This window comes from Rousettus aegyptiacus, unplaced genomic scaffold, assembly GCF_014176215.1.
Source record: "Rousettus aegyptiacus isolate mRouAeg1 unplaced genomic scaffold, mRouAeg1.p scaffold_m13_p_1, whole genome shotgun sequence".
NCBI lineage: Eukaryota > Metazoa > Chordata > Mammalia > Chiroptera > Pteropodidae > Rousettus > Rousettus aegyptiacus.
Genome location: NW_023416284.1, coordinates 58,685,910 through 58,713,720, shown reverse-complemented (window position 1 = coordinate 58,713,720; position 27,811 = coordinate 58,685,910). Strand labels below are relative to the sequence as shown.

Below are 27,811 nucleotides of genomic sequence, written 5' to 3'. Positions count from 1 at the left end.
TAGAAACTCAAATGCAGTAAAGACTGAGTTCAGCGATGATCGGGAGAGAAAGTTGCACTTAGACAGAACTGGCAATAGCAAGAACAAAAGTCCCAAGAAAGAAAGCAATTTTGCTGGGTGGGGGGAGTTCCAGGAATAGCCCTAAAGCTTTACTGACTTTTGAGCTGCCAGAAGAGGATAATCAAGCTGCTTACTTTATACAAAAGGCCATGTTCAGGTTAATGAACTTGTGAAATACTGATGTCTCTTTAGAAGAGCAGTGCTATTAGTGTGAACTAGGATTTTAACCACTAAAAGCCATCAGTGAGTCTCTGCCAGCAACCAGCAAGTATGGAGTTTCACATGGCTTCTCTCCCTAGCATTATGACTGCCGATATTGAAACTTAGAATGGTGCAAAACAGACTCACCGCACCTCAGCATGGAAAAGGTGAGACCAACACACTCTTAGGATTGATGGGTCCTTCTTCCTTCTTCTTGGCTTCATAAGAACTCAGTTCATTATTAAATGTTTTAATACAACTAGAGAGAAGAAATCACAATTTAAAGCCAAGTTTGTTGGAGGGTGATCGCACAGAGAAAACTGCCACTTTCCAGAGGGCCTGGGAAGATACTCCTGTGTCTGTAGATGGCTCACCACCCACCCTCCCGCCAACGCAGGGACTCTAGCACAGGCTGAGAACAGCAGCCAGAGATTGAGCCATAACTGTGTGGAGAGGAAAAGAGAACACAGTGAAAGGGAAAAGGCAGTTATAAATGGGAGGAGGAAGACAGGAGTGTGAATTTTCTGCAGGCCAGAGCTGTCTCAGGCGCTGGGCTTTGGCTGAGCAGCCCTGTCACACACTTGGCTTTCTCTGAGTAGTGTGAAGACTGAGACAGGCGTTTACTTTCTCTTCGGCACTTGGTTCCCCCCTTTTAAACCTCATCTTTTAAGGAAAGGATGTCATTGGCTTGGTACAAAGCTCACAGAGGCTGAAGCATTGCTTACGAAGTGGCTTACGTTTCCTGCACACTAATTCCTCCATGTCTCAACATGTAATAGTGAATCTTTTTTCTTTGCTCTCCTCTAAGAGACTTATGCAAGAGAGCTCAAACAAGAAAAACCTCCTTGTGAACAAAACAGCACCCCTGGAAGACTTTGAAATCCATGCCAAATGTGATATTGAACTTGAAATTCAAACATAGAACTGTTATTATTATCTTCTGCTTCTAAGAGGAACTCCCAATGCTACCCTCATTTACCTACATAGAGAAAAATGTGCTTACTCATATGCATTTTTACAGATAATTTTTTTAAATGGCAATTTTTAAGGAGTGCTATGAATAAACAGACTGATGAGTTTCATAATCTACACAAATACTCTTCATTTTAGCAAATGAAAACTAATCTACTTAAGTGCATTTCTTTAATCCATTTCTTCAAAGCTCTAACGTATGGAGCTAATGGAAATGTTAAGAAAATGATTTCTGCTAGTTCATGCCATCATTGAAATCACTTGCATAGCCATATATTATGAGTGGTTCTTTTTTTTTTTTTTTTAAACTCTCTGGGAACTTTGGCTTTTGCCTGAACTTCTTTTGTCTGAGACTCTAAAATTATAACAAATAATTGATCTGATAGTGGTTTTATTGTATCTGAAAGAAACTGTATATTTCCGTTTTTGTCCCTATACTTAAATATAGAGTTCCCTTCATGTATTAACGCCTTTTGTTTGCAAAACCAGGAACCAGTTCATGTTGCTTAAGTGAAAAAGAAGAGGAACACGAGTGTCATAGAACCCAAGGATGTGTACATCACCATGTCTAAGGAGTAGCCTGGAACCAGGAGTTGGAAAGCCCCATGTTATCCAGGAAATTTTGTTCACTTTTCATCTGAGTTTCCCAATGCATTTATTTTTTTACCCCCTCTGCAAATTGCATTTCTTTTCCCCCTGCTACTTTTGTTTATATGGGATGAAACATGGCAGCCAGTAGTTCCTACGTGTGTATATCAAGACCTTTCTTTTTCTCATATCTACAGATTCTCTGGAAAGGGACTCGTCTGGCCCAGCCTAAATTTAGACGCCAACTGTTAGATCATTCATGTCTGGCCAAAAGCTGAAGTCTAGGGAGAAGGTTTTGCTGGACCCAGTCTGAGTTCGGTGCTTTGAAGGAACCAATTTTGGTCAGGAATGGAATCAGGTGTGCCAGGAGCCTCACCTGTGTAACCATCTGGCTGGAGGGCGTGTGTGTGTGCACGTGCGTCTGTTAGAAACAAGGGATGCAATTCTTAATTACTACAAATCTGAGACAGACAGAGAGACAAAGAGATTAATTGAGAGGGGTAAAAGCAGTCACCAGAGAAGAGAGAGTCTCTAACTTGCAGACATGTCTGTTTTACTCCCCAAACATGAAGCAGTACACACTGACCTGAAAGGTACAGAGGTGGAAGCTTTGAGAATGACAGAGGAGCCACTGAGAATTTTCTAGAATTTCCTGAGGGCTTTACCTATTATTCCTTTCTACTGAAGGACAAACTCCACTTTGATAAAATCCAAGAACTCATCAGCTTTTTTATTTTACTGGGGTTTTGTTGTTTCAAAAAATTTTAATTAAATTAATGAGAAAGCATTATTTGTCATAAGACACCATTATTGCAAACCTCTTAGACAATAAAGATTTTCATGATTATGCTTTATTTTAAGTAGTATTTAATTTCTATCATAAAAATGGGAAATGGAGTTTCAGGCATATATTTTTGACCTGTGATCTAGAAAGAAAAGATATGAACCTCAGTGAATAATTTATTGTTTTCGTTGCCAGGCATTGCCAAATGATAGATCACTGTTGAGAACTGAGGGATAACATTTATAATAAAAGTTCTGTTTGCTGTTTCTTTACAAGGAAATTCCAGTGAGTATTTAAATGGCTCGCAGACGTGAGGACAAAGGTTTTGGGTTGCTCAACAGGAGGCCAAATCAACTCTGAATAAAATGTTTCTATATTTCTGTCTTCAGCCACTGTTTTCAGCAAACGGGGTTTCCATTCTGGTAATCTCTGAGCAAAGACGGTGTTCCTAACAACGGAGATGCAGTACTTAATAATTCCACAAAATCCTGGCATGGGCTTACTCCTTTGGTTATATCTTTTCTTAAACATAATTGTTTTAATAAAGCATCTGCTTTGCTTTTAAGAGCACACAACTAAATCCTCTGTTGAGGTCTGAGGATGCAAGGTTTCACTCTGAGTAAATTTGTACAGGAAAATTTCCCCATAAAATGGAACTTTTTTGGCCTGAAAGATTCTCACAAATTTGAGATTCTTCTATTAGTCTTAGGAAACTTTGTTTTTGTTTTTGTTTTTGTTTGTAATATTCTTACAGATTTAGTACTCATGTGTAGGAGTTTATCCTTTACATAAGTAAGTTGTGTGCTCTGAAACTTCTGGATTATTTCCTCTTTGGATCTGGTGAGCATTCATCTGCTGTTTGTTTTTTGTTGTTCATTTTTAAAAAATCTACTGCTAGGATATTGTATAAGGAACTATTAAGCTATTTCTTCAGTGCTTTGTAACAAATATTTGGATTATGATATTTAATTCTAGGACCAGCATATATTTGAGGATTGTTTCTTTCTCTTAGTTCCTCTTGCCTGTAAAATTGAGCTAATGATATTCATTCCATTTTACAAGTGCGTTTTAGTTTCGTCACTAACATTAATGCAACTAATACCAAACACATAGTCCTTAAATGTGCCAGGAACTCATCGAAACACTACAGATATTAACTTATTTAACTCTTAGACAAATACGAATTATGTGTTATCATTATCCCTATTCTTGGCGAAGAAGTTAAATAACTTGCTAAATGTCATACGTTAGTAATTGGAAGAGCTGAGATTAGAATGCAAGCAGTTTGGTGCTTGAATATGCTCCTAACCCTTAAACCGTATTTCTGAGCTTTGTTATCACTTATTAGTTTAAGAAACATTGACCTGCATCTAGGAGACCACCAAAAATCAGACGGCTTTTCCTTTTGGGACCAACAGTCTGTAGTATGGAAAATTGGCAAAATAGATAACAGTAAGTGTTATAACAAACACAGGTGCTCTCGGAACTCTTAGAGGAGGTACATAAATTAACTTTGAGAGACCATGGAAGCTCATTTTATAAAAGGGGAACATGATAGTACCTACCTCACAGGGTTGATGTGAAGACAAAATGACTAAATGCATACAAATGCTTTGAACAGAACCCCTCACATTAAATCGAAGCTACTTTTGTTTATTAAACAAAACACTGAGAGCTGTGGAATTGGGTGAGGAATTGGGCTGCGGATCTGTAAAGTATGCTGAAGGCAGAGGGGGCTGTAGGGACAAAGACCTGGAAATAAAAGATGGCATGGCTGATTCAGGGCACTTCAAATCACACAGAAGATGGGAAGAAGGGGTCAGAGGAGCAAGGAGACTGACTGGTGAGTCACTTGGGGCGAGGTCATAAAGGATCTGTCTTTATGGCTGTGAACTTTGGGATATTCCTGAAGGCTTTTAAGCAAGGAGTTCATATTGTTAGATTTGCCTTTTACAGAGATTGTTGACCACACTAATAGAGAATGAGTTAGAGAAAGTAGGATGGAAGGCAGGAAGGCCATCTGGAAGGCTATTAAATTAATCCAGTCTAGAGTTTCTGGTGATTTGATCTAAGGAAAGGATGGGATGGTAAGAAAGAAATAAATGGATTAAGGAGAGATTAAGAAGGTAGAATCGATAGTACTTGGTGATTGTTCCCATGTGAGGGTAGGAGAGGGAGAAGTCAAGGATGACACCTCCGTTTTGTGGCCTGGAAGACTGAGTGGAGAGCGATCCTTTTTCCTGTAACTCAGGGAATGAATCCATATATAAATATGTAGGTTTTGGAATCACTGAGAATGGGACCATGAGAGATGGTGGAAAATATGATGAAAGAGAGTGATCTAAGAAGGAATCTACCATGGACCTAGCATCAATACTGGGTGGCACAGATTTCTTAGCATTCATGCAGACAGGCTAATAACCCATCTGTTGGCAACAGTGATCATCATCCTCAGATGCTTTGTGCTCCAAGGGCCCCTCAGTTTGTCCCCTAGCCTCCATCACCTTCCCGGGTAGAAGGCGAATGCAACTTATTTCTCTAGGAGTCAGCCCGATGCTTTTTATGCCCAAAATACATTCTAGAGCTCTGGGGTTCTAGGGAGATTTTTAAAAATCACACCATATTATACCAGTAGGGACGTTAGAGGCCATCTGGTTCCACCATTCCAGGAGGATATTTCACAAGTCGATGTGATAGCGCTGAATTATATGTATCGTAAGAATATAATTTCTGAATCACATCATTTTTCTTCCAGCTACAAATAATATTATTTTTACTCTAGTTTCTGTGCAAATAAGAACATAAGTCTCCAAAGAAGGAAACCATATTTCCTTTGGTTTTACTGTGGTCCAGAAGAGAACATTTCCAGTAAAGGAAAATGCAGTTTGATTGCAATCTGTACAAACTCTCCCCATACTGCCCTCCTGTTTCTGGATCTCATTACCACCATTAGTATTTCAACCCTCCTTTTTAGTGGCAACAAACTGATAGGAATGTTATTTATATGTGTATAATATATATGTAATAAAGGCTTTGTTAATGGACATTTTCATGTTTTATGATGAGAAACTTCTACCAAAGGTACATTTCATATACCTTCTGTTGACTCCATCAGAGTTGATGTCACTTTGGTTTCTTTCTGGAATCAGAAAGGACCCAAGATCCTCCTTGCTGGCCCCAGACTAGCTACCTGCAGGGAAGTGCGCCTGCTGAATGTCTTGAATCAGCCTAAAAGAATTTTTTGTTTTTCTTTAAATAATTAAGGTGTTGTGTTCATACCGAGTTTTTTTTTTAATTAATAAGTGATAAAGTATTTTTCTTTCATTGACAGAAAAATTTTGAAGTATATCGAGCTTTTAATTTGCAGGATAGGTCAACCTTAACTGTATTATTTGCTAATAAGATTCACTTAACCCTTCTGTATCTCAGTTTCTTCATCTATAAAATGAGACAATTAGAAAGCATAGAAATGGCTATTCATTTTGAGATCTGTAGTTTAAAGATTTTGTTTTCATTTTCTAAGTTAAGTCCTAAATAAGCTCTTATGGTTGATTGAAAATGAAATGTTATCATTTTTCCCTAGGACACATATATGTTAAAAACAAAAAAAGGAATGTAATAGTTTTGAACTTTAGAACTTTACATTTCATTTTCTGACTACCTTTAGACAATTTTTGAATATTTTATGAGTGGTTTTCTATGAAGTGAGAAAGTAAGTCATGAATTTGTACTGCTTAACCAATTATTTTAACATTTGATGAAGAATCTTACTCTCAGCAAAATTGTAAAATGGCTTTTGAAGTAAACAAATAAGTAGTATTCATTAGACACCACAAAAATTAAATGACAAATTAACCACCCAATTTACATTTTGTGACTAGATTACTAGACAAGTAAATAAAAGAGAATGCTATAGACAGTATATATGTGGATGCCAAGAAGGCCTTTGATAATTGGATGTAATATTCTGGTAATCAAGAAATATCATGAGCAGGGTGATAGAACAGTCAAGTCACCAATAACTGAACAATTACACCTGAAGGGTGGCGTTTAGGGACAGGATTGATGTCAACTTAGGGAGGACCTCAAGGAATGCCTGAGAACTCTGTACTTGGTCTATTTCCTCAGCAACAGAGCAATCAATGACTTGGAGAAGATGTAAGAAATATTGCTTGTCAGTGGCAAAATGCATAGGGGGCAAAAAGAGGGAAGAGGAGATAATGTTATAAAAGAGTTTCTAGATTCCAGCAGCCATTGATTGAGTAGAATAATGTGCCAAAACAAGCAAGAGTGATATTTTATGAGAATAGATATAGTGATTAGGTTTAGCTAAAACACACGCACACATGTGCACACTGTAACTACACAACTACAGAGACAAGATTTTAAAAACAGTGCATATTTGGGGGGAAGAAAAAAGACCTTACGGTTTTTACTGACCAGAATTACTGTGATGTAGAGTACATCATGCTGTGTGATTGTTGGACAGGAGGCTGCAATCATTGGCATGTAAATCAATGTGAATAATTCAGAGTTAGAGAAGAAATTGTCCCACTTTCTCTAGACACAAATAAGTCCCCAGTGGCACTGTAAGGCCATCTTGGGACATTGCATTTCAAGCGGAATATTGTCATTGTAGTCTGTACCTACAGAAAAGTGATGGGAGGTTTTGAAGGATTCAGAGCAAATGAAAGAATTAGTGAAGTGTCACCAAAGATGAGACATAACAGTTACCTTAAAACAGTTTAAGAATTGTTACCCGGAAAAGGAATTACATCTTAGAGGTTTAGAAGTTAAAGCTAGGATCAAAGTGTAGAAATTACAGAGAGGGTATTTTAACTCATTATCAAAAGAGTTTTTCTAAAAATTAGAGCTATTCTTCAATGGAGCTGGCTGCCTAGTGCGGCAGGGTGATCTCTCCCCTTGTTGGAGGCACAAAGTGTGTGTTAGATGACCATCACGTGTGGTGTTACTTAAGGATTCTTTCACAGGGTGGGAAAATAGACATACTGTAAGAGTTACGGCAAGTCTCAGAGTCTATAAGTCTACAAAAAATGTTTTATTAGATTTATTGATAAGTTTTTCTTATAAGCATGGGAAGATGACTTGATCTCATTTGAACTGGGCACAAGCATTAAATATTTTAATTGTATGGGTGTGTATCATCTACTAAAAGCAGACTAGTCTTGCCAAAGTCCCTGTGCAATACATTAGCTCTGGCTAGGCTAATTAGAATTGCCAAAACAAACAAGATGATTCATAATACAGCTCCATACGGTAAAAACTAAGAACCGTGAAATTGAAGTTATGGGAACATCATTCCTGTTTGTCTGTCTTTTCATTTGCTGTTGACTCCTACCTGGTGACCCAAGAGTCAAATTTTGCTACATTGGCATTAGAAGGTCTTCTTGCACTTAGACAAATATCTACATAATCTTTAGACCATTCTTTTATTCATTTATTTGATCATTTGCTCGTGAATAAATATTGATGAATGCCTGCTTTATGTCAAGCATTATGCAAAGAACTGGAAATGCAAAAGTAAATTGGCTGTGTATAAGCCTAGTCCTTGAGGTACACATGGTGTAGTAGAAAAAACAGGCATGAAAATAAAAAATACGTATTTGCAGCCCTGCTAGTGCTGTAATAGAGATGCGCTGAGAGGACAGGGCACAGCATGCTACTTCTGCCACCCAGGTCTTTTTCACTTAGTTCCATCTGTACGACCAGGTCCTGAAAGACTAAAATTATTTTTAAAAATCATTATCCCTCTGGGATTACTTGGGGAACAACGGCTAGTTCCTGCATCTCAAATAACTCTGGTTTCTTAGTACTTTCCCACCCTTCCCCAGATTCTTGAGTTTGATTCTGACCACTTTTAAAGCTGGAGAGCAAGGTCAGCAGAGGATGCCTAACACATTCTTACTTTGTACAGAGCTGCTCTGAGCACTTAATGCATCATCAATCATGTAGCCCTTACAGCAACCCCAGGAGGTAGGCATTCTTATTATTTCCATGTTACAGATGAAGTAACTGAGGTGCAGGTGGCCTCAGCGGGTTAAATAAAAAGTGCCTTAGGGTACCCAAAGGCAAATGGTAGATCTGGGATTTGAACCCAGCACTATGGCCCTAGAGGCCAAGCTATTAAAACACTGTCATATCACCCCTTTGACTAATGCTATTGTTAAGTTTTCCAAATATTAGATCACAAAAGGCCTTCCCTGGAGTAACAGATCATGATCATGACGATGACCTTCTGCTAAGTGCTGCCCTGAAGGGCCTTAGGTCTGTTCTCTCACTCAGACCTCACTAACCCCAGTAGGGGATTTTACTGTCTGTTCTACAGATGGGAAAACAAGGCTTAGAGTGTTTAAGCAAATTACCCAAGTTTACCTAACGAGTAATCTCTTCAGTATATGTATGTCATTAGGTAAAAATACCAAATCAGTCATTGTACACAGTAATAAACAAACACATTTGCTTCAGAAAAATAAAAATTGGTATGTTGAAAGAAGTATTTTATGTTTTTTTCCTTTGAGTGAGGGACTAATGGATAAGATGAGCTTTTGTTATTTGAGTATCATGATATCTTTAGTTTCACAGTTTGAGTGAGATAATATCCCAGACTCCATTTATTTACCTTTTATTAAATTTAGGGTTTTTGACTTGTCCAGTACACTGGGCTAAGATAAACAGATGGTCTCCAATTCAAAAACAGACTCATTTAAACTTCGAATGATCTTTCTCAGCATCTAAATGTATATGATTTAGATGTTTCTTCTTCACTGATTAACAATTTACAAATAATTTATTGTCATTTATGTGTTGTCTTACTAATCTCATTTGATTACTAGATAGTAAAAGTAACTTTTTAAACCGTGGATTCTTTCAAATTATGATATAATGTGGTTTAACTGTGTTTGATTAACCCAAATGTGGAAACACATGGGGAGGTGGGGTTTCAGGGAATCCTCTGGACAGAACGACCTCTGTTATCCAGGTTGATGACGTCATGGCTATGGCAGCCCTGTATCCGGCACACTGGAAGGCAGGAGGGCTCAAGAGGGAACAATGGATACCTCCCACACTTCTGTACAGAGTGAATTTCGCCTCTCCCCTCACTCCGACAAAGTCTCCTTTTAAATCCCTGGTACCTCCTGTGTCCAGCCTAATCGGCACTGGTGCTCAGAGCGAGCAGGTCTGTCACTGCAAAACTCCGCTCACAGACATGGCCCCTTTAAGAGGCGTCTGCCGCTGCCGCTGCCACAGCCTCTATCTTACTCAGCTGCTTGAGACTAGGCAGCCCCGCATCCTCTCCCCATCTTACCTTCTGTCGTTGCAGGGTGCTTTCTTGGATTTCTCCCTAGTTGTATGGATCATATATCTAGATCCCAGGTGATTTTTTCTTGCTGCAGCTCCTTGTTTCTGTCACAACTTTGATTTGGTCACTAGATGGATGAACAGTGCCTCTATCATCTATGCCATTGTTTTTTTCCTCTCTCATTGTTATCTTTTACACATATTCTATTTACGTCCTCCAAGTTTACTTGCCTTCTTCTGTTCTCATCCTTACTATGTACTTAAGCCACCCATTCCTTCATATTCCATCCATCAAACTTTGAAACTTTGCTCAGTGCAAACTAAGAATGTTTCCAAATAATGTAGGGTTTTTTTCTTTTACTGATTGCATAGATTGTTCATTATAGTAAATTTTTAAACAGGTTGTGTGTTACCAACAATTTCCTTTTTCCTTTTTTTTGAGTATGAGCCTGACTGATAACATTCAGATTCTTGGGCCTCACTCCAGACTCCTGAGATCAGATGTTTATTTTCCAATTGGGATGATGTATAATTAGTAAATTAATCAGTCAACCAATCAACCAATAAACAAGGTAAATGCAAACAGTGATACAAGGAAGTCAAGCAGAATGATATAGGCTGTTATATGGCACTTGGGGCTGCAACTTAAACTATGAGGTAGTGAAGTCAGGGACTGGGAAAGAGCTTGTGTCTAAGTTGTTTACCTCTGTTTCTGAGTAATTAATACCATCATTGGCTCCTCATATGGGTTCAGTAAATATTTGTTGGATGATGCATGAAATCCTGGGACAGCAATGTTTATACCCAGGATCCGAACAATGGAATGAAATGAGTGCTGTTTAAGTTTGAAGGGGTCACTAAGTTAGGGGGTGGGGTTATCTGCACAAAAAGGATACAAGCAGAATTCCTGAAGAAAATGAAGAAATTTGGATAAAGAAGAGCATCTGAGAATAATAGGACATAGTCAGGGGGAGGGTGGCAGGAGGGCAGCTAAGGGATTGAGGAATAAGGAGAGTAAGAAAGTGCATGTTTGTACCTGTAGCATCACTGTACTGGTTAAAAGGTTAACCAGTAATTATTGCCATATTCTTAGGATTTGAGTAGCGTCCTCTTAATAGCATTGCTTTATGTATTACAAAGTAAACCAAAAAAGTCTTTAGAAAACAAAGATGGTGTCACATTACATTTCTTTAAAGTAAATTATGGTAAGTACCAATTCCAACTAGCTTAGGGAAAAGTTAGACATGATGAGAAGTAACAAGTGAAAGATATTTTGACAATTTGAGTGGTACTCTGATTCGTACTCCTGCCAAGTTAAAACTATAGATGTTTGTCACTTGAATTTTTTTTTCCCCTCTTGGCAGCAGAAACCATAAAAAATGCAAAATGAGTTATTAGAGAAGTAAGCTATTTAAAAATTAGGAGGGTGTACTCATAACAGAATATCAACACATCTGTATGTATATGTCCAATGCTTGCTTAGCCTGCTTTCACTATGAGAACTTAAAATGGAAAAAAAAAAAGAAGTGAATTTGTGTTCCTGGGTGCTTGTACCAGTTTTGAGATTTGAGTTGAAACTTTGGAACTGAGGTATACATGACTGGCTTAATAACCATTTTGTTTGTTTGCTTGCTTTTTTCTTTTCTTTTTTTTAAATTCATGGTGGTGAGCTAGGTTTCATGTTTCACAGGAGAGAGTGAATTCTTAAAAGTAGCCCATATAGATACAAATTGTGTTTTCATGGTTTTCCCGAATTTATTTAATCTGTAAAACAAACTCTGGCACCTACCCCCATAGTGGTGAATATCTTCTGAGCACAAATAGTTATTGCTACGCTTTTTAATGTACTTTCCCTGCAACCCCGATATCATTCTTCAAAGCTCTATAGACTTTATTCAACTCCCGTTCTTACTGAACTTTCTATGTACACAATACCTTAGAATCAGCCAACTAGAGGTCAGGAGAACTTGTCAGAGGCAGAGGGACTGACTGCTAGTTGTGGTCTCCATCGTGAGGGCCCAAGCGAAAGCAGCTGTCAAGTGATCATCAGCCACTCTGAGGGTAATAGATGCTCACCATAAATGACAGTTAACAAGAAAAGGAAGAAGTGTGATCAGTAGGCTCCACTTTATGAGAAAGGGAGAGAAGGCTTGTGTTTAAAAGGCTGTTAAGCTTCAGTTATCTGAAAAGTGAACTTATGTGGATCCTCATTCTATGATAATAGATAAATGAAGACATCTAGTAAGCCTCACCCCCATAATATGTAGTCTGTGTGGTTTCCATCTACCCTAGCCCCCGTTTTCAAATGGAGACCAGCCATAATTATGCTTTGTGGGAAGCATTTAATCATTTGAGACCTTTTGGCTCAGTGTACAGCACAGTATATTTCTCTTTCTTTACCTGTGTACTTTTTGTAATATACAACTAATGGGAAAATTTTTAAATTAATATTACAGTAACTAATCTCACATTTTATACAATTGATTTTTATTGATCCCACCTTAAGGGTATGCTATGGTTTTACCATTTAATGACTTTCTTATACTTTTGCTGTGCATTTTTCTATTTAGTAAACTACCTGTAGGTAAAATGGAGTGAAATTGCCATTAAGAGATTCATTGGGAAAGGAAGGCAGTCCTGATCTTCTCATTTCTCAGCTATGTAGTATCAATCTTATAATGCTTCTTGCAGTAGAAATCTAGTGCATGCAAATATATTTGTTCCCCGAATGGAAACAGAAAGAACTTTAGTGAGAGCTTATTATTTTTTTTTTAAAAAAGACAAGCTCAAGGCAAAAAATTAAGATAACAATAAAAGATGGAAGCAAGAAGGAAAAAATCAGTTGGATCATGCTGCCTAGAGATTATATCTGCTAAGATATTTGGATATATATTTTGAGATCTTTTCTAGATATGCACATGTACACACATAAGTGCATACTTCATTCTTTTTAATCAGAATGGAATAATATTATTTATAATATTTTGTAACCTTTTTTTGTAAACTCAACAATATATTATGAACATCTTTTATACTAATATTATGGTTTTCAATAACTTTTAATAATATGATTGTTTTTAATAATATTTTCAATCAATATTGATTTCGATGTTATTATTTTCAATCATTTCAATATTGTTTCAAAAATGCTGTTCATATTGAAAATAATGTAATAGTAACTGCTCTGCCATAGGTATTCTTAACATTTCTAGCTCCCTAAAAATTCAATCCATGGTGACCCCATAGAGGACAGTAATTCTACCTCTCATTGAGACCGTTAGTCAGTGTGCCCTTACGGTGTCTTGTGTGCACCCTGCGTGGTAATCAGTGGCTCTTCTGTCTCCTTTGTCTTGTTATTCCCAGCAATTAGCACAGCACCAGACACTTAGCAAGTGCTCACTGTGTGTTAGCTGAGTAAATATTGAATGTCTGAGAGCATTCTAATGCCCTCATTTCCAGATACTAGGTTCTGCTGGAATTATGTGACATGGATGTTGAATTTACCACAAAATTTTCTCTCTTACTTGGCACCATACAGAACATCTCTTTTAGCCTTTCTCCCTAGTTACTTAGACTATACATCAGCCATGAGTAAAGAAACTATCAGTGAAAGCCAGAATCATCAAATTCGAGGGCCAGAAGGAAACTTGAAGGTCATTCAGTCCAACCAAATTAATATATGGATAAAGAAACTGGGAGCAGAAACATAGAACGAACTTTTAAAAAGCATACTCTAGTTCAGTGGTCTGGATTTGAGTCCAGACCCCTTCTTCATTTACCAAGCTTTTATTAAGTACCTTCTTTGTGTATGGTCCTTGGCTAATTAATGGGTATCTAAAGCTGGATAAGATAAAAATGGGATCTCCCCCGAGGATGTGAGTCTAACAGAGCAGCCAAATGCATACAAAAAAAAGATATAGTATAATAAATGTGTGTGTGTGTGTGTGAGAGAGAGAGAGAGAGAGAGAGAGAGAGAGAGAGAGAGAGAGAGAGAGAGAGAGAGAGAGAGAGAGAGGGAGAGAGAGAGAGAGAAGGAGAGAGCGAGCATGCACATGTGGGCACACAACAGCAACTGAAGTACCCTACCACATGTGTTTATAAATTACCTAAGGAAGTACGGCAGGGGAAGTAAGCAACATTGTCTGGGCAGTCTGAACTAACATTTTCTGAGTGTTTTCTGTGTTGCGCACCCTTCACATGTTATCTCATTAAATTCTCACTAAAATTCTGATGGGTCAGTATCAACATGCTCATTCCATAGCTAAGTAAATGTTGGGAGGCCCAGGAAGATGAAGTGGTTTGTCCCATGGTCACAAACCAGGATTTCAAGTCAGGATCTATTTGATCACAAGCCTCTGCTCTTTTTACTCTACAGTGATGGGAAGTTGGTTTCATTTCAAGGGCAAATTCCAGCTGATTGCTAGAGGCCGCTTGGAACACTGTGCTGTGAAGGATTCTAGGCCATATCTGGGTTCAGAAGCAAGCACTGTGTTGGATTAATGGTGGTGGCCATGGGCGTAGGATGGAAAGTGGTGACGGTTATATCAGGACTGTATAGTTACTGAGCCACACCGTGCTGTCACTCTTTCAGGCCCAACTCTATCTAACTCAAGTTCCCTAGCTGTTATTACTTCCTGTTTCCTTATTCTGAGCCTGGAATGGTTTTGTGCCGTCTGAGTGTCCAGATCTTGTCTCCTATTCAAGTCAGCATGCAGTGTCCCATGCTGTAACCCTTTTCAAAATTTTCAACCCCACCAAAAATATTCCTTTTACATTGTGCCGGGCCCCTACTGTGTGCTAACAGCACTTTATGTGATAAAATATTATAGAGTTACAGCTTAATACGTTAATATTTTTAGGTAAGGAGTAACACAGTTCTTCCTAATTCAAAGGAGTGATTCCAGCAGGAAGAATTTCAGATCCTTGGACAGGCTGGTGGGATCTGTTAGTCATTATGATTATACCAGGCAAGTAGCTGCTTCTCTGCCAATACACAGCTGACCTCACACCTTCACTTAGATGCTAGAGAGCTCTTGATGTAGTAGTTAGTGAGGTATTGAAGTATGGTTGGTCTGTGCCTGCGATGCTTAAAGAGGAATCTGAAGGTGGAGATGGTATTTTCTTACTTATGTGCTTTTATGATTTCCAGCTGTTGCTCAGAGTTAAACACTAGAATTAGGTCTAGGCTGTGGTTCTAGCTGGTATGCCTCTGCTTTAAATTTTATCTCATAACCCCTTGGCACCAAGATTTTTAATTTTCCAAAGCTGGCCATAAATTTAAAACAAGTGTCTAAAACCAGTTGTCAGAGTAAAAAGACCCAGCAGTGGTAACAATAGTGTTAAATGAATCATTTGTGGAATGCTTAACTGCTCATTATCTATGTGAGGTATCTTAGTGTTTTCTTGTTTTCTGCAGTAAAAATAAGTCAGGTTTACTAAAAGTATATATTTTCATTCCTTTCACATATGTGACAACCTATTTTCTGAATTATTGGACTTCTAAAACACAGTTGGTAAGTGAGTATGAATTTAAATGCAAACCACATCTGGAAGTGTTATTTTTAAATTATTTAGTGTGGTAAGAGCATTTTCATTTTAATGTTCTATTAATGTGTAACTTAGACGTTATAAGGCTTCTAACAAAAAAATAGTCATTTACTTCTAAATTTTAGTTTTAAAATTCTTTTCAAATAGAAAAGAGCTTCCTGAGATAAGGTTCACAACCTTATGTAGAGTTGTAATTTTCTATTTTAGTAAATCAGACAGCCCTGTGGCTTACTAGGTTAGCATTATTGCTTGTGCCCTGCCACTTTTTCCTGGACTAAAAACAAAGAATAACAGAGTGAACATACTTAAAATATATCCTCCCCTTTGATGAAATGACTAGTCCATGTGCCAAAGCGAAACTATTCTGTGTGAGTGATTGCTTTTGTTATGGATGCCTCATTTGTGTTCTACTCATAGGTCAAGATTTCATTTTAATTGCATGTGTGAATTTTTAAGCAGATGAAAATATGGCTAACCCATTGGAATATAAAAGTATGAGTCTTGAAGAACAGCCTTCATGCAACTTGAGGTCTTAATCTTCTACATATCTTGTCACTAAAATCTCAAGAATGCTGAACTATCTTAAATACATTCCAGTGAGGGGCCCTTCTCCTAGATGGACTGGTATTTTCCTCTTTTATTTCCTATAAGGTGGTGATGAGGTATTAACCAAAGTGTTGTTTGAGATATTTTGAAAACTTCCAAATAAAGGGAATGGTGGTTATGGATTATTTAAACATGATATTGCTTGGGGACTTTGAAGATCTTTTATTTCACCTGTCACCAACATTTTCATTTGTAATTGTATCTTCCAAAGTGTTAGACATTCCTTAATTTGATGTTTCTGACTAGCTTAAATTGCAGCCATTAAATATCATTTTAGTACTTAATTGAATATTCTAGTATACGATTCACTATACTTTAAAAATTAACATTGAACTCATGATATTGCTTTCTGAGTATAGCACTGAAGCCAATTTAATTACTAGAGGAAAGCTCATTTATAGTCTATTTGGACTATTAGTGAGTCTCTTAAACAGGAACCAAAAGAACATAGAACATCATGAAAATAAAAAATAATTGCTTTTTATTAATATAACTGACCCATCACTTGGCAATAGAAGGAAATGAGAATTGTTATCCAAATGTAATCATCACGAAGACATTCACTTTTAGTAGCTGGCATATGGTAGGTAGTTGCTTAGTAATATTTATTAATGGAAGAACATATAGTTCAGTACCCCCCGACTGTTGGTGACTCCCCAGTCATCATTTCCATTTGGACCTCTTGGAGTTCTGACCCACATGTCTGGTTGCCTTCTCCATATCTCCACCTGGAGGAGCGAGAGATCCTCTAAATGAACCACTGTCTCCTCCTTCTGAACCAATCCTTTTCTCTAGTTCTCCCACTTGGTTATCCGAACCACATGCTACCTAGTCTCTCTGGATTCTTTTCTCTCCCTCACTCCTTAGATCCAGTTCTTCATTAAATGTTACTGTTTTTCCTCTCCACTGACTCTCCAACCCAAGGATCCCAAAACCCCAGGCTGCAGACCAGGTACCAGGCTGTGGCCTGTTAGGAACTGAACCGCACAGCAGGAGGTGAGTGGCAGGCGAGTGAGTGAAGCTTCATCTGTTTTTGCAGCTGCTCCCCAGTGCAAGCATCACCACCTCAGCTCCGCCTCAGATCATCGGGCATTAGATTCTCATAGGAGCACCTGCCCCTGGTGCCAAAAAGGTTGGGGACCGCTACTCTAACATATCCATGTCTCTCCATCTCTACCACCACTACTTTTTCAAATCTGTATAATTTTACCTGAATTTTAGCCAGTCTTTAGATGACATTCCGTGCTTAGGCCAGTATTTCTCCATAGAAAGCTGGTTAAAACTGGAGATACCCAAGTTAGAGCTTCATCAGTTTCTCATTTGGTAGGTCTGAGCAGGGACCAGAACTCTAAGTTTTAAGCAGGCCCCTAGGTGATTTTAATGCAGGTGGGAGCAGTCTTAGAGCTTCTTTTACCTCTAGTCCATCCTGAGCACACAGACAAAGCTTTGCTCTAAAATGTAAGACATCTGTGTCCCTGATTAAAAAATCTTCAAAGAGCTATCATTCTATTGCAGTAGTTTTCAAGTTTTGCTCAGTGGGGTTCTCAAGGGTTCTCCAGAGGTGCTTCAGTGTATGGGTATGAGGGATGGTGGTTATAGTGTGACAAAGAGAGTGAATTCTGCTACAAAGGGCTTTTGTCGACTGCCCTCCCCCTCCCCCGCCCCCTGCACACACCCCCATTTCTTTCTTTAGTCAGAGCAGCTCTGATTTTGAATTTTAACAAGAGATTTCCTTTGGGGAATGTTCTACTTTTTTAAAGAATTATTTGAAAAACCACTGATACATAGAAGTGAATTTCAAACCCTTAAAAAAGAACAGAACATAAGACCCACAATAAGAAATAGTGTACATTCTGTATCATGTCCCGCTACACACACACATTTTTGTGTGTAACCAAAACAACTTGCATGAAACATACCCTTATAATACTTTGTGCACTCTGATGTTTTCTGTCCTGTTCTATTTTTTAGAAAATTGCTAGTTGTAATTTTGCAAAATTGATTTCACAACTTGCCGAGTTACAACCGAGTCTGAAAAACCTCTGATCTAGCCTTTCTCAGTGGAATTCCTTTATGAACCTGGAACATAGAAATATTTTCTTAATCCTCTCAAGGATGGTACATGACTCATACCATCCTAGATGCTTGGGAGAGAGGTTAATTCATTATATACAATGGATACCTGAGGGCATTCAGGCTTAATTCTCTTGATAAACTGCTGGTTGAAAGAGGTTTATGGGGGTCTAACCTGTACAACAAATCCAAACTCCTTAGTATTGCCTACAGGGTCTTCTTAGATCTGACCCAGGTTCATCTCTCAGACTTCATCTGACTTCCTCAGTCACCTAAATGTATTAAACCCATCCTGAACTATCTGGAATTTCCCAAATGCAACATGCTGTTTCTCATCTTTGCACAGTCATTATCTTCAACACTTAGGTCATCTGAGTGTCATTTCACCTGAAATCTTCCCTGACAGTAGTCAGAATCATCACATCCAGGTTCTGTGCCTGTCGATGCCTGAAAGGCAAGACTGTACACTGTTAGTATTTGCAGGTGCTACAGTTAGTACGGTACCTGGCTCCGTGTGGGTGCTTAATAAACTTCAGTTACCTTCAATGACTCATCTTCTCTACTACAGGTGTGGGGCTCCATACTTAGTTCTAAGAATACAGACAGGTATGAAGCACAGCCTCCATGCTTAGGGAGCTTAGCATATGACAGACAGGACATCTGTTTTCAAAACTACCTCCAGTGTAGCACCATGCTCAAAAAGTTTGCATGGGGGGAATCAGGCCTAGGTTCAAATTATGACTGTTCTATTTATTGGCTTCTTGACCTAGGACAAACTCTTGAGTCACTCTAAATTCCAAATCCAAGATATGTAAGCCTGGAATAATAACAAGCAGCAACCTCATAGGACTGTGAGTTTTAAATGATGGGCGCATGTAAAACCTTGAGCACACTGCCTAGCCCAGAGCTCTTGGGAGATGTTAGAGTGGAATCAAGCAGGTAATGTGCCCACTGCCACGTGGATGTTGTAGGTGGAAAGTGCCACAGGAGTTGAGAGGGGGGACTGGTCACTTTGGGTTGGGCCAATGGAAGAAATTCGGTGGAGGCGGAAAGTGAGCTAAGCTTAGAAAGAAAAGTAGATCTTAGATTAAAAGGCAGAAGGGCATTCGTGGCAGTGTGACCCAGAGAACCAGCAAAGGCCAGAGGAGGCCTGCATATGCCTCGTCGGTAGGTTAGTTTCGCTGCTCATGTTTGTACGTTTATTTATGAGTATGATGTACTCAAACATTTGTCCAAATGGAAGCTGAAGGTATTGCTCTCTAGAGATACTTGTTTTCTTATTTTAAAGAATTCTACCTTCTCTCTGTTTTCTATGACTTTTCACTAAGTCTGTACAGTCTATAATTTTACTGGTAGGGTAGCTTGACTAAACCATTTTGGGTCAGCATAGAGAAATGATTTACAAAACTGGCTGTGTATCATAATCATCCAGGGAACTTTTTAGTCCTACAAATTTCCATGTCTTACCCCAGAGATTCTGACTATTGGTCTGATGTGGGACCAGGGAATCTGAATTATTAAAAAGCTCCCCTGGTCCTTCGAATGGCCAGCCAGGTTTGGGAACTGCTAGCTCAGAGAATTCATCTTAATCAGTTTTTAGCCATACTGTCTTACAATTGTGTCTGGAAAACCATCAAGTCCAACTGGCTTGAATTTTATGGGGAGTTGAAAACTTATAGTTTTATAGCATTTAGCAATTTCCTACTTGGAGAAGAGTTCAGAAGACATTTAACCCTACTTTTTAAAGGAAAATCTCTTCCCTTTGAACATTCTCAGGAAGATTCAGGCAGAGGAGATAATCTGCTCGTGAGGCTCTCTGCCTGCTGAACAACCAATTTCTCTCCTAAATAACTCCATTTACTTAAAAAACTCTTACATCCAAATTCTTCTTCCTCATACTTTTCCATTTGTTTCAGGTGACCTTCTGGAATGGCTCAGGATAAGTCTGTGCCTCCTTTTTCTATATGGCCCTTCAGGTTTTGGAGACAGTTAACAGTATATCATGTCTTTCCTTAGGCTTTTCTTCTTCAAGAGAAACATACCTGATTTCTTCCACTGGTGCCCAGATAGACACCTTGGATCCACTCCTATTTGTTAATGCCTGATTTAAAATAAAAAAAATGTGATTTGGGCTAGGCATGAGCTCTCTTTGAAAGCTCTACATTTTCCCAGCTGTCATGGTCTGAGCATTGACTCTAAATACTAAAAAAAAATCATATTAGTTTTTCTTCCAAAATTTATTGGAAATTGATGGAGGACTGACGGACTGATACGTATTTCTCAAGATCCGTCATCTACTATTCTTTTAAAGAAATAGTCCAGTTGCCTACTTGTTTGTTTCTGACATTTCACACATTCTCCAGGAACTCTCTAAGATTATGGTTTCTCAAGGCCAAACCATTCCTGACATATTCTTCTTTAAAAAGAAAATTTTGGAGGCCTCATATCTAGCTGCTGACATACAGTAAAAGCCCCAAAAGAATGAACTGTTAGATAAACTGGGCAGCTGCTCAGAGATGTGCCTGGAGGGGAGCTTTGCTGCCAGGGGGACGAGTCACGAGTCACGGGATGCGTGGTGTTTCCCGGGGTTACTGCCTGGAGTGTAATCATCACCTCAGACAGCACCACTGAAGACCCTTTCTCTACTTTAGCAGTTATTGTATTTGGGCTGTTCTGATAAAGAAGACTTGCCTTTCGTTGTTCTTGGAAACAGTATAAAGTAAAGGTTGGCAAATGTGTGTTTCTCTCCTTACTCCCATGGCCAGCATATATTTTTGTTGGAATTTTTTCTCCCTCCCTCTCTCCCTCCTTTCCTTCCTTCCTCCCTCCCTGTCTTCTTTCCTCCCTCCTCCCCTTCCTTTCAGCCTTTCTTCCTTCCTTCACCAGAAAAAAATCTTTCTGTTGGCAAACCAAAGAATGACATAATTGTGATATATGCAGCTTCACGGTCAGATATTACATACTATGGACGAGATTTTAAAAGCTGTGCCTCGTCACATCACTCACTTTAGTAATAAGATTCTTTACAGCCCACTGCTGAGCAGCCTAGCGCGTGGACAGGAGCACAGACTCTAGTGCCAGGTTTACTGGGTTCAAATCCTGGCCTTACACTTACCTCTTGTATGGTTTTGAGCATGTTATCTAACTTCTCTGTGCTTCAGTTTCTTCAAATTTAAAATGAGAGTAGTATTAGTCCCTATTTCCAAGTGTTGCTATGAAGATTAAATGGTTAATTTGTATAAAATACTTAGAACGATGCCTGGCATATAATCATTAGTGAAAAGTTTGTCGGATGTTGATTGAATGAATTATTAATTATTACAAAGGAAAAACATATAGGAATTATCACATATGACGAATACAACATCAATTTGAAGATTTATTTAGAGTGTTTCAGTCCCCTGACTAATCCAAACCAGAATTTTATCCCGGGGTAAAAGCTTTCACAATTAAAAAAAGAAATCCATTTTTAAAAAAAAAAAAACAAACAAACAAAAAAACATTTTTTAGGAAAACATATTGGCAACTTGCTTTTATCCTTTTTGGATGTATATCTGTATATGTGTGAAATATATATCAAATGAAATTAGATAAGCTATATGTACAGATTAAAGAATTAACATTAAATAATAATTTTTAAAAAATAGTTGTATACTTGTCACCCAATTTAATAGAACGTTACCAGTGTTTTACAGCCTCCTATGTGTCCCATCCTAGTGGCCCCCTCTCTCCTAAAGAAATAACCATATCATAAATTTTGTGTGATCTTGTTTTCTTCATGGTTTTACCACATATGGATGCAATGCCAGATATCGAACTGTTTGGATTCACCAGCTTTTTAAAAACTATACCACAATTACCACCGAGTTTGGGTATTGGTATGTTTGGGTTCATTTCCAGCACTTATTTTGTTATTTGTTCCTCTTTTCTGTGTTTCATTCTCCACTCCTTTCTTCTGATTTGAGATTTTTTTTCCCCCTTTCGTTTAGTTCCCTTCTTCCCCTCCCATTGGTTTGAAAGTTACATACTGTATTAAATTCTGACATGTATATTTAACAAAGTATAAAGTTAATCAGTATTTTTCCCTCTTTATTAACACAATGACCTTGATCAGAATTTCTTTGGAGTTACGCAACTTCCCACAGAAAAGACTGTTTACATCAAAGTTGGAGCTACAGCTTTGATGTCTGGTTCATTTACTTCTTCCCTCTTGACAACATAGCAGTCCTTTCTTGGGAATAACAGACAGAACAAAAGTGTGACTTACGGGAAATACAAACCACTGGAGTTGGATGGGGCCTTAAAGATTATCTAAACTAGTATTTTTCAAACTTTTTGACTCAGCCCAACAATAACAAATAATGTTGTACTTTATAACCAATACATACATATTAATACAGTTTGTAAAACTGAAACAAAAGTTTTATGAAATAATACTTACCTTAGTCAATGTAGTACGATCTAAGCCTTTCCATTCCATCCCTTCATTAAAGGAAAAAAAAAAACTTGTCTAAACCCATTAGATTGATTTTACACCCACTAAAGAGTTCAGACCCACAATTTCAAAAACCTAGAATTAGCATACAGTCCCCAGTTTATAGCTTAGGAAGCCAAAGCCCAGACCAATGACACAGATCTCCTAGACTTGTACAGTAAGTTAAGAGTTAGGACCCAAATCTCTGAAACCTTACCTCCAAGTCCGCTTCTTTATTCATCTATGTCGGCCCAATAAAAAATAATACAGGATGAAGAAGAAAAGGAGCTGTTAGTAAGCTGTAATTATGAAACAGGAAATTAAACTATCCTAATACTTCCTAGATATCTTCTTTTGACAGATGTCTTTGACAAAGCATTTCAACATAGTGAACCCAACTCAGTGTTGGGTACCACTTTCTATTACCTCTGACCCTCACAACCACCCCACACCTCTGGATTATTATTCTTATTTTATAAATGAGGGAATGAAGGCTCAGAGAGGTGATTTTCCTCCTTCCTGTAGTTCACAGCTGAATTGCTAGAAATACCTGCCTGACTCCAAAACTTATGTATGGCCTCACACTGCCTCTTTATAATTCTTGATTTGACTTGCTTATTATTATGTCTCTCAGAAAGAAGATAAAACAACAAGAGAAATACTGTCCAAGACTAATTCTAAAAGTAAGAATAACTGGTTGGTGATGTGGTTTGCAGAGTAGCTTGTTTATTTTGTCTCCTTCATTAGCACTTTAGCTTCTGGAGTGTGCAGTCTTCACTCATTCACTGTCTAGTACAGCTCCTGGCACACCGCAAGCTCACAATGAATATTTATCGAATGAATAAACAAGGACGTTTAGAAATGATAAGGACTTTGGGAGAAAGTAACCATATCACAGTATGGAGGCAGGTCATATTGTAACTAAGAGTACAGCCTATGGTGAAAGACTGCCTAGGTTCAAAATCAGATGTCCCTTGCAAGCTATTTGATCATGAACAAGTTACTTAACTTCTCTTATGCCTCAGTTTCCTGGGGATGCTAATGATGCCTACCTAATTGTGTGGTTCTATGAGTTAGTAAAGGGTAGCATTTACACTGGTGCCTGGCTCATAGTAAGTACTGTATAGTCACTGTTATTTGAGGTTCTGATGACTAAGTAGGGGGAAATTTTAAGAAAAACATGTCAGAAAGTTTAGAGATAAGCTAAATATGGTCATATGGCTAGGGACTCAGAGACACTACTTTCCATGTGCAATTGGTGCTAAAATTGTGCTGAGTAAATGAATGTGCTAAAAAGCACATCTTTATCTCATCATGAAAGAAATTTATTTATGACAAATCTCAATCCAGAGCAGATTATAAAGCAGATGGCCTGTGAATATGTCAAAAAGAGCTTAGAGCTTACCAAACACCAATATGGATTTATAAAGAATAAAATCTTTAAGCAGTTGACTTAGTTAAAAGACTAGGAGAATGCCATAGACTATATTCGTCTTATTTTCAGGAAAGCATTTAGAAAATCTGACTTAGAGAACAGTAGAGTTGATGGTTAAATGTGTGAGGCCTGCCCACATATGCCCCTGGATTTAGGCCTTAGTTTTCTCATCTGCAAAATGGGGATGATGACTGCAGCTGCCTCCTAGTGTGGTTCTGAGAACCAACAGAGATGAGGTGTTCAGTGCTTATTAGGCAGGAGGTAAATGTAGGCCCCTAATACAAGACCTGAGTAAGCAGATAAGGTGAAATAGAATGTGACTAATAGTCAACGGTTTTTCAGTTGTTTGCGTGTAAAAAGCCCATATCTTAAAACAATCAGATGAAAGGTGGACGTTTGCTTTGTAGTAGTCAAAAAAAAAAACTCTTAAGGTCTTTATGCCACTGATGGAAGGCTGGGCCAGAAGAAACCTAAACAGGGAGCCTGAGGTCTGAGTACCTGTCGCTTGCTTTTCTCTCTCTCCAGGGGCCTTCGTCGTGTGCTGGACCCCGGGCCTGGTGGTTCTGCTGCTCGATGGCCTGAATTGCACGCAGTGCGGCCTGCAGCACGTGAAAAGGTGGTTCCTGCTGCTGGCACTGCTCAACTCCCTCATGAACCCCGTCATCTACTCCTACAAGGATGAGGACATGTACAACACCATGAAGAAGATGATCTGCTGCTTCTCTCAGGAGAATAACCTGGAGAGGCGCCCCTCCCGCATCCTATCCACCGTCCTCAGTAGGAGTGAGACTGGCAGTCAGTACACGGAGGATAGTATCAGCCAAAGCACAGTCTGCAACAAGAGCAGTTCCTAAGCCGTAGATGCCTTCCACCCACCCCAGCCTCCACTGGGAAAAGCTGTTGAGAATGGTTACCTGTCTCTAACAAAGCCCATGCACAGTGTTATTTGAGGTCTGAATTAATCATTGCTAGATTTAAAAAAAGAATTGTTCTACATAGTTTAAAAGCATGGGCAATAAAGAGAGGACACAGTGCATTTAGAGATAATGCACAGAAAGAGGTAAGACAGCACAGTGGATTCCTGCTTGCTGTCCTGAGAACTGATTGGAGCACCGCTGGCCTGGCCATGCATTCTGGGCTCTGCCGCCATCTTGTAGCCATTCTCTTTGTGTTTTAAAAGATGTTGGTAAAAGGCTTAGGCCAAAATAAATAATAATGTTACTTGAGCCACTTTACGTAGCTGCTTGGAAAGCCTTTGTAGTTCTTTCTGCATGCATTAAAATTTTTTAAAATGCTTCAGCAATGATATTTTTTTCCTCAAAGAAACCATGGCCAGTAGCTAGGTGTTCAATAGAAATCTCAGAATAACAAATCAGAAGGACTTCAGATAAAACTTGATTTTTAACTGAAGGAATATCCTGAGGAAAAAGATTTACTTTACAGGTATATGTTAAAAAAACTTCTCTTGAAGAAAAAAAAAAAAACAAACGGCCTTGTCGTGGTCCTCTAGGCATGCTTATGTGTGTAAATGCACCTGTATATTTATGCATTTCAAATTTGTATTTAAAGACATCAAGGATAGTGATAGTGAAATAAGTTCACTGGCTTTCTAGTCTACGATTACAGCTGTAGAAATGACCTGTTGTGCTCTAAAGAAGAGGAAAAGGTGATTCATTTGAAAAGAGATGTACAGCAGAGTAAAAGCTATATTGACAAGCAGGCTAAATTCCTTCCATACAGGATCAAATATGCACTCAACTTGGGTCCTCATTTTCAGTTACCTCCATACTACTGGTGGCTTGTCAGAGTTAGTATGTGAAATAATTTTCTCATATTTGCCCAGCATGCTTCCAGTACTTGTCTTATTTGTGGACTGAATTTTGATGTGGGTCCTTTTTAAAAGTATTCTCCTTCAAAGACCTAAGTAGGCAATAGGAAAGGCAATCAGTAAGAAAAACATGTACCATACACATAGGCTACTGACCAGTTTTCTGTGTAAAGCATTTAGAGTATATTCTGATTTTAAAAGTAAGAGTAACTTCAAGGCAGATATTATAGTATTTATGTAGTTTGCAAAAGAAGTTTACATTTTTTTTATTTTGCTATTGTGATATTACATTTATGTGCAAGAACTACTTGTAATAAAAGGATTTGTAAAGTCATGCTTTTAGATAGAATGGCCTGAAATAAAGAGTATTATGATTTGAAGGTTTAGATTTCACAAACTCTGTAGTAAGTGGGTCTATCTAAAGCTATATCAAAGCTACCTATAAAATAAATTTTAAAAGCGAATCTTTTGTCGAGGTGCATTATTGCTTTGTGTATTTTCTAAGTAAAAAAAAATAGTTTGTGGTTACTATAACACACATTTTTATTGCAAAAGAAAGATCACATTTGCCATGAAGCACATACTCTCTGTTTTATATAAGCATTTTGAATCTACAGCTGGCCGAAGGGTGGAGAATTGAAATTGAATTCCAGTCCCTGAATAGCTACTAAGGGATCTTTAAAGGTTTTATTTTGAGGAAAGCACCATTTTTAGTACCTTGCAGCAGAGTGTCATATTCAGAATGGTGTCTGGAGGGGATCCAAATGTGAAAACCCGTGGCGGTAATATATAGCTTTTGTTTTTATGCACACACATATCTCAGCGATGGTGCAAGAGGAGTAGAGAAGTCATGTATATTTGGAAGTGACAAGTGGTAGTGGGTCACAGGGTTCACCAAGGACATGCCAAACCCCTCTCTTAGGTGGAAAAAAATGAAAAATGTTTGTCATCAAATTCTAGGACCCTAAACTTATCTGCAAGTCACTGAGATGACAGTTCTAAAATTTCAGTCTAGCTAGACCTTTTAGACCAGTCCTTGACTCAAAGCATGGGCCAAATCTCCCTAGCCAAAGGAGATTTAATTTTCTTGTGGCACCATCCAAGGTGTTCTGATAAGTGTATTGGTGGGAGAATTTAGTCCTTCGTGAAGACTGCCTTCTTGGGAAGAAAGATTTTTTTGGAAATAAATTGTCGATATTTCTTGGTGAAGTTCAGTTAAAAATGGGTAGTAGACTTGGGCTCATAATATGACCTCTAAAAGCCCCAAGCACCGAAATAATTATGACACCACCCTGCCCACATTTGTGTAATTCCAAATAAGAACAATAAAGCATAGAATAAATGTAAACCTCCATCAGAACTCTAAATTCCCTCTCAGTCAGCTCTTGGATACTTTTTATGAACACTAGAAATCAAAATTTAGATATTTCAGTGCCCCTGCTTCACCAGCACCCTGGTCATGTGCATAGCCTGTATTTGATGGCCCAGGGCCAAGGATTTGGTGAAGTCAGCTGCATCAGCCTCAGGGGTGGAGGCAGTGGAAGTTCAGTGGGTGGGAGTGGGGGGCAGGGGTTGCAGTTCTGTTTATCAGCTGGCCCCCCCCCCCACCGCATAGACTATAGGGCATGACCTGCCCCCTGTTTGTAGGCTTATTTTCTCATGAGGTTAAAAGTATTTTGTATTTATCAGCTCATTAATCCTTTTATCTTGCAGGGAAGGGGCAATAAGAAAGTGTGCCCCTCTTTTTTAATTGATTGAGTAAGCATAATGAAAGTAAGCCCTATGAAGACACCCGTGAAGGTGACTTAGCAACAAAACTAAGCCCTGTTAGCGCCTGATGTAAAAATAACCAAAGCGTTATTCTACACAATGACACCTCTCACTTAAAACACACAAAAACATCTGACTTCCGGGATGTTTTCC

General features: G+C 38.4%; 1 protein-coding gene across 4 annotated transcripts in view; it reads left to right on the top strand.

Annotated features, from left to right (window-relative positions):
• The window catches only part of LPAR3 (lysophosphatidic acid receptor 3), a 71,749-nt gene extending 44,799 nt beyond the window's left edge, over nt 1-26,950 (top strand). For 3 of the 4 annotated variants that reach the window (XM_016146057.2, XM_016146056.2, XM_016146058.2), the window contains exon 4: nt 24,586-26,949. In XM_016146057.2, the coding sequence (XP_016001543.1) occupies nt 24,586-24,914 (329 nt within the window). In that variant the 3' untranslated portion in view covers nt 24,915-26,949. Of the gene's footprint in view, nt 1-24,585 lie in introns of all 4 variants that reach the window. The other variant, XM_016146059.2, reaches the window with a different exon arrangement.
• The last annotated feature ends 861 nt before the right edge of the window (nt 26,951-27,811 follow it).